The sequence below is a fragment of the Musca domestica genome, unplaced genomic scaffold (assembly GCF_030504385.1).
Source record: "Musca domestica strain aabys unplaced genomic scaffold, Musca_domestica.polishedcontigs.V.1.1 25, whole genome shotgun sequence".
Lineage (NCBI taxonomy): Eukaryota > Metazoa > Arthropoda > Insecta > Diptera > Muscidae > Musca > Musca domestica.
Genome location: NW_026712277.1, coordinates 6,787,094 through 6,798,160, shown reverse-complemented (window position 1 = coordinate 6,798,160; position 11,067 = coordinate 6,787,094). Strand labels below are relative to the sequence as shown.

Sequence of the window (11,067 nt, the reverse complement as noted above, 5' to 3'; positions counted from 1 at the left end):
TAAACGTTGTCACAACTTAAGGGTATATTAGACGAAATGTTTTTTATAACTGGTTCTTATTGGAATTTAAACTACGTCGTTCGCTCTCAGAATCACATATAGGAAATAACCCCTTCATAGGACAGGATTAGTAATTAGAATAATATAATTGGAATCTTTATATTTTTAGAATTTGATATGAGCAAAAGAATTAATTGTCTTTTTTTAAAAAAGGTACTTGCACTCCACTTTCTTCTTCCATATTTTATTGGTAATGTTGAAATTGTTGACAAAAAAGTGTATCTCAGAGGAAATGGAAGAAAAAATGTATGTATTCAACAATATACAGGGTGAGATAACAAATTCAAATGCCATAATTTTTACATATTTTTTTTTAAATTTTATTGAATGAAAGCAAAAAATGTCGGAAATAGCATCAAATTTTAGAATAAGTTCAGATTTGTTCGAATTGGTCACCTTTGGTACAAATTATGGCCTTCAAACGGCCAATGAAACCGTCACACGCTGTCCTCGGCGGTATTTTGGCCCATTCCCAGCCAAGCGAAGCAACTTTTTAGCTCTTTTGAGTCAATTTTTTTCTGTTGCGGAATATTCGTTTGATATACCTTTTAAACCATTCATGGCAGAAGAATACAGGTAGATGCATGAACGCTTGGGAGCATTGATATGTCAAACAATTTAAATGTTTTTTAAATATAAGTAGATTTTTATATGTTTCCTTATACTACGTCAGTCAAAGGCTATTAAAACTCGCGTTTTTCAATTTTTTTTACAAATTTAAATAATTTTTCATTCAACATTTTCAATTCCAAAATTGGTTTGACAGTTCATTGTCTCAACAGCTGTGTCGACGCGTCTAACATATTATTTTACCATGAAACCATTGCAGAATAATGCCATGTTCTCATTAGCATTTGAATGACATCGTTTGGTACACGAATTAAACCCTTAGGTTTAGGGTCACGAATTAAACCGTTCGCACGATTCCAGTAGTTGTTCATGAAAGGTATGCCAATCGAAAGTGGTTATGGAAATCATTCCAAAATAATTGCAATTATCGATTTGATAAATGTATTCCCGAAAGCCATAGAACAATTTTGCCCAATTCAAAATATGAATTCATGACGTTTTCATTAAAATCTATCAAATTCTTACAATCGGGACTTTTTATGAATAATCGTTCATATCCAGATTATGCTGTTATTTGTTATTGTTATTATGCTCGCAGATTTTAAGATTTCCTTTTCAATTTCAACTCTTTTATAAACATTATATTCTCAATAACAACTAACTAACGTATAACAACATTAAAATTTTTTACACATGCATCCGCTATACGTTTATGGATTTCGTTGACTTCTGTCTGGGTCAAGGTACGTTCCATGTGGCGATAAACAATTCTGAAACAGACACTGGTTAAACCCTTTTTGGGATGCTTAAATTTGTCAACCAAACTGATCTGCAAGTCAAAAACAAATATTATTGTTGTAACTAACTTCACAAATTGTATTCCTCCTCACCTGTTCGACGACATCACCAGCCTCAGTTCGGACCAAATCATAAAAGTCATTTGGTACAAAACCAGCATCAACATCCACCCCAGCTGGTAGCCAAAATGATAAGTCATTCTTACACTGGGGATACATGGATACCGGTTTGTATTTGGGCAATTTGTATAGATCTTTTTCACTAAATTGCGATAAAAATCCACTGTCGTTGGACCAGAATAAACGTATGTCAGGTATATCGAACAGCACCATGGCCAGGCGTTCCAGACCCAAACCAAAGGCATAGCCAATTGAGTTATGCGCTCCAGACTGTTGTAAGATTTCGTGTCTCATGATGCCACAACCCAACACTTCCAACCAATTATCTTTGTAGAATATCTCCAATTCCCAGGAGGGTTGGGTAAAGGGGAAATATGTGTCTACCCAACGGTACTGAATATTTGAACCGAACAAATCTTGGGCCAAGCCAAGTAGCACCTGTTTCAATTCATGTTCCATAAGTTTAACAGCCTCCAGTGTGTGGCAGGGTTGTTTCGATTGATCCAAACACTTGGAAGATGAATGTATCAACTGTTGTTTCTGTTTGTTTCCTTGAATCTCTCGCCACTCATTCTCAAATATTTCCAAATCTGGATTACGTTCAAATAATTTATCTTTGGTTACCAAACGTACAGCATCCAATTGATGAAACACCGGATAATGGGTACTGTCGATTTCATCACGTCGATAAACTTCGCCCACAACGAGAAAATTATCCAAACCACTGGATATTAAATCAACCTGATGGGCTGTGGTGTGGGCTCGTAACAGATAACTTTTATTTATGTAATAACAATCCGACTTATTGCGACTTACATGATCCAAGGGTATCAGAAGATTGTCAAAGTTTTGCTGTACCGTTACCACCGGATTTAATTTGTCATAGACCGAGAATAAAGGATTTCCTCGAGAAGTCTTGTAGGTCTTATAGAAATAATTGACAATTCGCTGCCTTATTATGGAAAGGGGATGATTTGTTTGCAGATGTTTTTGCATGCCCACATAGGAGAGTATTTTGGGTGTCACATTTGTCCAGTTATCCACCACGAACGAGGCACCATTTATGTCGATGCGACTTTGTTCTGCCGTATTTGTGCTTGTGCTGGCCAAACACCGGGATGACACTAGAAATCTGGCTGGAGTTGTTGTTCTTAAGACTTTGCCATTGCAGATAGAGGCTTTTGTTAGCCTAAGACAGGAAGATTTTGTTAAAACTTGAAGAGTTAATAACATTTTTATGAGTTTCTCAGCTTTTCCGCCACCACCAGCTCCAAATTATCCAATCGAAGCCAAATTACGAAGCCAATAAATATTAAGAAAACGCCGTCACCGAAGCACAAACAGGGAAAAAATTAGAGCCGAATTGAGTGATAAAGATAAAAATCAAAACAAAAACAATGATTGGATTGGCAGAGATCCCAAAGAAGAGAAACAACCGATTATGATGTTCACCTGAATGAACGAAGGAACGAGTTTCGAATGTCGTAAATGGGAATACATGAATTATCATCATTCATGTGCGGAAATAAATAGAAAAGTGAAGTTTCTTGCTCTCTATTTCAAAATGTTTGCAAGCAAATATGCCAAGTGTCTGTAAATAAACTACAAATCTCGTCAGCTAAATGAGCCGGCACTGAACGGCTTATTGTTTACATGCATTTCTCTCCTCTGCGCATATATAGATGTTTACTGACTGAATTGAGGAACCAGTGTCAAACCGAAGTGTAATTGTGTTCGTTTCTTTGTGACTCCAACGTAACGTACACACTCCACTAATCGATAGCATAAAACTCACTCTCTCGCTCTCTAGCCGCAGGTGACATTCCTTCATATTTGACATTTGAAGCATTCTTTTTTTTTCTTTTGTTGAAAAAAATCACAAAATCGACGAAATTTTACACAAAAGAAGCCAACAAAAGCTTATAATATATATAAAAATAGCTTGCCGTTCTTTGGAAGACAAATTAAGGAGATCTCGAAAATTATCCATTGGCATATGGTCAAATCAACTTGAAATAAACAAAAGAACTCGGCAGGTGCTTTTTTAAGGAAAAAAATTCTACACAAGATCAAGATTTGTTCAAAATTTTCCAGAACAAAAATAGAAAAGTAATGCAACAGAATGTCTTCCAATAAAAATAAAAATGAACTCAAGAAATTGTCCGAAGAGTCTTTGCTACAGCCACCGGAAAAGGTTTTCGATATCATCTGTAAATTGGGAGAGGGCAGCTATGGTTCGGTCTACAAGGCCCTGCATAAGGAGAGCAGCAGTATTGTGGCCATTAAATTAGTACCCGTCGAATCCGATCTGCACGATATTATCAAAGAAATCTCAATAATGCAACAGTGCGACTCTCCCTATGTGGTGCGTTATTATGGCTCATATTTTAAGCAATATGATCTGTGGATCTGTATGGAATACTGTGGTGCTGGTAGTGTTTCGGATATAATGAGGCTGCGTAAGAAGACGTTAACGGAAGATGAAATCTCTACAATATTGTCGGACACATTGAAGGGACTGGTGTATCTGCATTTGCGGCGGAAGATACATCGTGACATAAAGGCTGGCAATATATTGCTCAACACAGAGGGATATGCAAAGTTGGCTGATTTTGGGGTGGCTGGACAGTTGACGGATACCATGGCTAAGCGGAAACCATTCATGGCAGAAGAATACAGGTAGATGCATGAACGCTTGGGAGCATTGATATGTCAAACAATTTAAATGTTTTTTAAATATAAGTAGATTTTTATATGTTTCCTTATACTACGTCAGTCAAAGGCTATTAAAACTCGCGTTTTTCAATTTTTTTTACAAATTTAAATAATTTTTCATTCAACATTTTCAATTCCAAAATTGGTTTGACAGTTCATTGTCTCAACAGCTGTGTCGACGCGTCTAACATATTATTTTACCATGAAACCATTGCAGAATAATGCCATGTTCTCATTAGCATTTGAATGACATCGTTTGGTACACGAATTAAACCCTTAGGTTTAGGGTCACGAATTAAACCGTTCGCACGATTCCAGTAGTTGTTCATGAAAGGTATGCCAATCGAAAGTGGTTATGGAAATCATTCCAAAATAATTGCAATTATCGATTTGATAAATGTATTCCCGAAAGCCATAGAACAATTTTGCCCAATTCAAAATATGAATTCATGACGTTTTCATTAAAATCTATCAAATTCTTACAATCGGGACTTTTTATGAATAATCGTTCATATCCAGATTATGCTGTTATTTGTTATTGTTATTATGCTCGCAGATTTTAAGATTTCCTTTTCAATTTCAACTCTTTTATAAACATTATATTCTCAATAACAACTAACTAACGTATAACAACATTAAAATTTTTTACACATGCATCCGCTATACGTTTATGGATTTCGTTGACTTCTGTCTGGGTCAAGGTACGTTCCATGTGGCGATAAACAATTCTGAAACAGACACTGGTTAAACCCTTTTTGGGATGCTTAAATTTGTCAACCAAACTGATCTGCAAGTCAAAAACAAATATTATTGTTGTAACTAACTTCACAAATTGTATTCCTCCTCACCTGTTCGACGACATCACCAGCCTCAGTTCGGACCAAATCATAAAAGTCATTTGGTACAAAACCAGCATCAACATCCACCCCAGCTGGTAGCCAAAATGATAAGTCATTCTTACACTGGGGATACATGGATACCGGTTTGTATTTGGGCAATTTGTATAGATCTTTTTCACTAAATTGCGATAAAAATCCACTGTCGTTGGACCAGAATAAACGTATGTCAGGTATATCGAACAGCACCATGGCCAGGCGTTCCAGACCCAAACCAAAGGCATAGCCAATTGAGTTATGCGCTCCAGACTGTTGTAAGATTTCGTGTCTCATGATGCCACAACCCAACACTTCCAACCAATTATCTTTGTAGAATATCTCCAATTCCCAGGAGGGTTGGGTAAAGGGGAAATATGTGTCTACCCAACGGTACTGAATATTTGAACCGAACAAATCTTGGGCCAAGCCAAGTAGCACCTGTTTCAATTCATGTTCCATAAGTTTAACAGCCTCCAGTGTGTGGCAGGGTTGTTTCGATTGATCCAAACACTTGGAAGATGAATGTATCAACTGTTGTTTCTGTTTGTTTCCTTGAATCTCTCGCCACTCATTCTCAAATATTTCCAAATCTGGATTACGTTCAAATAATTTATCTTTGGTTACCAAACGTACAGCATCCAATTGATGAAACACCGGATAATGGGTACTGTCGATTTCATCACGTCGATAAACTTCGCCCACAACGAGAAAATTATCCAAACCACTGGATATTAAATCAACCTGATGGGCTGTGGTGTGGGCTCGTAACAGATAACTTTTATTTATGTAATAACAATCCGACTTATTGCGACTTACATGATCCAAGGGTATCAGAAGATTGTCAAAGTTTTGCTGTACCGTTACCACCGGATTTAATTTGTCATAGACCGAGAATAAAGGATTTCCTCGAGAAGTCTTGTAGGTCTTATAGAAATAATTGACAATTCGCTGCCTTATTATGGAAAGGGGATGATTTGTTTGCAGATGTTTTTGCATGCCCACATAGGAGAGTATTTTGGGTGTCACATTTGTCCAGTTATCCACCACGAACGAGGCACCATTTATGTCGATGCGACTTTGTTCTGCCGTATTTGTGCTTGTGCTGGCCAAACACCGGGATGACACTAGAAATCTGGCTGGAGTTGTTGTTCTTAAGACTTTGCCATTGCAGATAGAGGCTTTTGTTAGCCTAAGACAGGAAGATTTTGTTAAAACTTGAAGAGTTAATAACATTTTTATGAGTTTCTCAGCTTTTCCGCCACCACCAGCTCCAAATTATCCAATCGAAGCCAAATTACGAAGCCAATAAATATTAAGAAAACGCCGTCACCGAAGCACAAACAGGGAAAAAATTAGAGCCGAATTGAGTGATAAAGATAAAAATCAAAACAAAAACAATGATTGGATTGGCAGAGATCCCAAAGAAGAGAAACAACCGATTATGATGTTCACCTGAATGAACGAAGGAACGAGTTTCGAATGTCGTAAATGGGAATACATGAATTATCATCATTCATGTGCGGAAATAAATAGAAAAGTGAAGTTTCTTGCTCTCTATTTCAAAATGTTTGCAAGCAAATATGCCAAGTGTCTGTAAATAAACTACAAATCTCGTCAGCTAAATGAGCCGGCACTGAACGGCTTATTGTTTACATGCATTTCTCTCCTCTGCGCATATATAGATGTTTACTGACTGAATTGAGGAACCAGTGTCAAACCGAAGTGTAATTGTGTTCGTTTCTTTGTGACTCCAACGTAACATACACACTCCACTAATCGATAGCATAAAACTCACTCTCTCGCTCTCTAGCCGCAGGTGACATTCCTTCATATTTGACATTTGAAGCATTCTTTTTTTTTCTTTTGTTGAAAAAAATCACAAAATCGACGAAATTTTACACAAAAGAAGCCAACAAAAGCTTATAATATATATAAAAATAGCTTGCCGTTCTTTGGAAGACAAATTAAGGAGATCTCGAAAATTATCCATTGGCATATGGTCAAATCAACTTGAAATAAACAAAAGAACTCGGCAGGTGCTTTTTTAAGGAAAAAAATTCTACACAAGATCAAGATTTGTTCAAAATTTTCCAGAACAAAAATAGAAAAGTAATGCAACAGAATGTCTTCCAATAAAAATAAAAATGAACTCAAGAAATTGTCCGAAGAGTCTTTGCTACAGCCACCGGAAAAGGTTTTCGATATCATCTGTAAATTGGGAGAGGGCAGCTATGGTTCGGTCTACAAGGCCCTGCATAAGGAGAGCAGCAGTATTGTGGCCATTAAATTAGTACCCGTCGAATCCGATCTGCACGATATTATCAAAGAAATCTCAATAATGCAACAGTGCGACTCTCCCTATGTGGTGCGTTATTATGGCTCATATTTTAAGCAATATGATCTGTGGATCTGTATGGAATACTGTGGTGCTGGTAGTGTTTCGGATATAATGAGGCTGCGTAAGAAGACGTTAACGGAAGATGAAATCTCTACAATATTGTCGGACACATTGAAGGGACTGGTGTATCTGCATTTGCGGCGGAAGATACATCGTGACATAAAGGCTGGCAATATATTGCTCAACACAGAGGGATATGCAAAGTTGGCTGATTTTGGGGTGGCTGGACAGTTGACGGATACCATGGCTAAGCGGAACACAGTGATTGGCACCCCGTTTTGGATGGCCCCCGAAGTGATTGAGGAAATTGGTTATGACTGCGTTGCCGATATATGGTCTTTGGGCATTACTGCTTTGGAAATGGCCGAGGGCAAGCCACCGTATGGCGATATACATCCCATGCGTGCTATTTTCATGATACCACAAAAACCACCACCATCTTTTCGCGAACCTGATCGCTGGAGCACTGAATTTATAGATTTTGTGAGTCTTTGTTTGGTGAAAAACCCTGAAGAACGTGCCACTGCCTCCGACTTGCTGGAGCATGAATTCATACGCAATGCCAAACATCGTAGTATCCTAAAGACAATGATTGAGGAAACATGTGCCATACGCGAACAGCAAAGAAATTCAAAGGCTTCTGGTGGCTCGGTTCAGGGTATGAGTCAGGCGAAGAGTTTGGCCACCCAACAGGATGATATACTGGCAGAAGAAGAGCATGGCGGAGAGTTCCCGGTGGAAACGGTCAAGACATTTATTGATGATCCGGGTACCTTGGTGCCGGAGAAGTTCGGGGAATATCAACAGACCTCAAATGCTTCGGATGCCACAATGATTGCTCATACAGAAGATATGGGTACACTGTGTCCCGGCAAGGGTGGCATGGCGGCAAACAAATCACAAGATACGGGAGATATGACGGCTGTGGACAGTGGTACAATGGTGGAATTGGAATCAAATTTAGGTGAGTTAATGAATTATTTTCTAAGGATTTGGTATTTAGATTTTTTCTTTTCGAATTCTTGCAGGCACCATGGTAATAAACTCCGATTCGGATGACTCGTCCACGGCCAAACGTAATGAGGGAAATAAACCACGTTATCGTCCCCAGTTCCTGGATCATTTCGAAAGGAAAAATCCCGATATTCAGCAACGTTCTGTGGCCGAGGACAAAGCCGCTGAATATTCGCCGGCAGCAGCTGCATTGGCTGCGGCAGCCATTTCCAACTCCCAACAAAACAACCACAATCAACCTCAACAGTCCCACAGTCACACACCGCTAACCAATGCCAATTCCAATGATACAAATTGGGAAAATAATATGGAGAAACAGTTTCAACAAATCTCGGCCATTAATCAATACGGTTTGCAGCAGCACCAGCAACATTTACAGATGCAACAACAGCAACAGCAAGCGGCCGCCGCAGCTGCGTATTATGGCTGCAATCCCTTGATCAATGAACAGCAACAACATTTATTAGCTTTAAATCAACAGCAGCAGCAACAACAACAGCAATATGTGCAACCGCCACCTGCCTACTCCCAACAACAACAACAGCAACAACCCCATCCCGGCCAACAGCAACATCATCATCATCATTTACACACCTCATCCCACTCCTATGTGGATGGTGAATTTGAGTTCTTGAAATTCCTTACCTTTGACGATTTGAATCAACGTCTCAACAATATTGATTCGGAAATGGAAAAAGAAATTGAGGAGCTCAACAAGAAGTATAATGCCAAGCGCCAACCAATTGTCGATGCAATGAATGCCAAACGCAAACGTCAACAGAATATTAATAATAATTTAATTAAAATTTAATGTTAAACAATAACAACAACAAAGAGAATTTAGCGCTCACCCAACGCAACATAGAAGTAGCAGCAACAACAACAAGAAAGCCACGAAAAACAGACACAAAACATACAACAAAAACTTTCCCCACCTGTCCCCTGCCTTCCTTCCTTCCTGGGAAAAATACATTTCCTTATTTTCAATGGAACGTTGTCGCTGCCATTGTTTTAAACATTTGGTGTGTCAATGTTGTTGTTGTTGTTCAAGAAAGTATTGGTGCTGTTTGGTTGAGAGGCGTCAGTGGCTACGTGAGTGCGTGGGATCGATCAATAATGATGACGATGATGATGATTATGATGATGAGGAGGAGGGAAAACCCATTAATGCAAACTCTAATGAACAAAAAACATTTTGGTTTATAAATCTGTGTTTTTTATCGTTTCGTTTGTCTTTAGTTAAATATGGAGTTTAGTTAAGTATTTTGTTTTAATGTATTAACTAAATACGTATGTGTAGATGGATGGGAGGGGGAGCCGTTTCGTATTATGGGGGAAAGAATAACTTTCTGCGAAAATTTGAAATGAAAAACGTCTACAATTTAAAGAAATTTTTATTTCATCTTCTTTTTTTAATTTGAATCTCAGTTGTGCTCCTTTGCTTCCTTTTTTCTCTCCCTCTCTCTCTCACTCTCTGTTATGGGTTTGCAAATTAATAGATCATGCCTTCAAACAAACAAAACTCTGTGCTCATAATAAAAAAACAACAACATAAATAATATTAAAAGCTTTACATCAACTTTTTATACATTTATAAAATTTAATATAAGTAACCAGGACACTCATTAGAGATTTTTTTTAGAAATTTATTAGATCTTTTATAAATCATATCAGCTCAAAATATATTCGAATCTTTAGTTATAAAAAAACATAGATTTTATTTAAAAAACAAATTATATACAAACAAACATATATAAAAAATGCCTGCCAAAAATGTAAGTGGAACATAAACCACTCCTTATTTTTTTCTTCCAAAATCTCTAAAATTCAGCCATAAGTTCCCTCCTTAATTCACAAAACAAAAAAGCAAAGCAATACAAATGAAAAAAGAACGACTCATAATATACGAAAAAAATATATATACACTCTTAGATATATATTTATAGAAATTAAAAATAAAATGTTATATAAATTTCGAAGGGAAATAATTATTTTAACTAATTGGATAGTAACACAAAATAAATAAAATATTTTTTATACCTTTGCCATTGAAGAAGCAACACCAATCTTTACTCACATACACACACACCCCATATATACATTTTTTTCTTGTAATAATACACATTTATATACCACACAAACCCATAAACATTTAATAATAATAACGAAAAGATTTCAATCTTTTATAACATGAACACATCGGTGACATTTAAATATTAAAACAAGAAAGCTAGTTGTAGTTAAGTTTAAACAATAAACAAATGCAATTTTATTGTAAAACAAAAAAAAAAGAATTTCAATTTTCTTTTCATGGATTTTTAAGGAGAGTAAATGTGTAAAAAAAAACAGTGATATACAGTGTGAGATGAAAAAAACGGCAACCAACTTCAGACTGCTGTCATTTCTAAGGCACTCGTCCGACAGCTGTTAAAATTATTCGAGTGAGAGCTCATTATATTGTTTACAAGCGTCCGAAAGCATTTTGGTGGGAAAATGCCGCAGCGCAACATTCGGGCAG

The 11,067-nt window shown here is 37.1% G+C and overlaps 4 protein-coding genes across 4 annotated transcripts; 2 read left to right on the top strand and 2 right to left on the bottom strand.

The window, feature by feature from the left end:
• Positions 1–356: 356 nt before the first annotated feature.
• Positions 357–2,972, bottom strand: LOC131802979 (probable phenylalanine--tRNA ligase, mitochondrial). Its single transcript, XM_059123821.1, has 2 exons — positions 1,521–2,972; positions 357–1,459 (listed from the first exon to the last, which is right to left on the bottom strand). Exons 1-2 carry the CDS (start codon positions 2,778–2,780, stop codon positions 1,292–1,294), a joined length of 1,428 nt encoding a protein of 475 aa, XP_058979804.1. The 5' UTR covers positions 2,781–2,972; the 3' UTR covers positions 357–1,291.
• Positions 2,973–3,340: 368 nt separating this feature from the next.
• On the top strand, positions 3,341–4,339 carry LOC131802980 (serine/threonine-protein kinase hippo-like). Its single transcript, XM_059123822.1, has one exon. The coding sequence runs from the start codon at positions 3,670–3,672 to the stop codon at positions 4,228–4,230; it is 561 nt and encodes a 186-aa protein (XP_058979805.1). The 5' UTR covers positions 3,341–3,669; the 3' UTR covers positions 4,231–4,339.
• A 399-nt stretch (positions 4,340–4,738) lies between these two features.
• On the bottom strand, positions 4,739–6,562 carry LOC101897769 (probable phenylalanine--tRNA ligase, mitochondrial). The gene is made up of 2 exons (XM_005188577.3): positions 5,111–6,562; positions 4,739–5,049 (listed from the first exon to the last, which is right to left on the bottom strand). The coding sequence occupies exons 1-2, from the start codon at positions 6,368–6,370 to the stop codon at positions 4,882–4,884; spliced, it is 1,428 nt and encodes a 475-aa protein (XP_005188634.2). The 5' UTR covers positions 6,371–6,562; the 3' UTR covers positions 4,739–4,881.
• A 366-nt stretch (positions 6,563–6,928) lies between these two features.
• LOC101891073 (serine/threonine-protein kinase hippo-like) lies at positions 6,929–10,744 on the top strand. Its single transcript, XM_005187656.4, has 2 exons — positions 6,929–8,499; positions 8,564–10,744. The coding sequence occupies exons 1-2, from the start codon at positions 7,260–7,262 to the stop codon at positions 9,358–9,360; spliced, it is 2,037 nt and encodes a 678-aa protein (XP_005187713.1). The 5' UTR covers positions 6,929–7,259; the 3' UTR covers positions 9,361–10,744.
• The last annotated feature ends 323 nt before the right edge of the window (positions 10,745–11,067 follow it).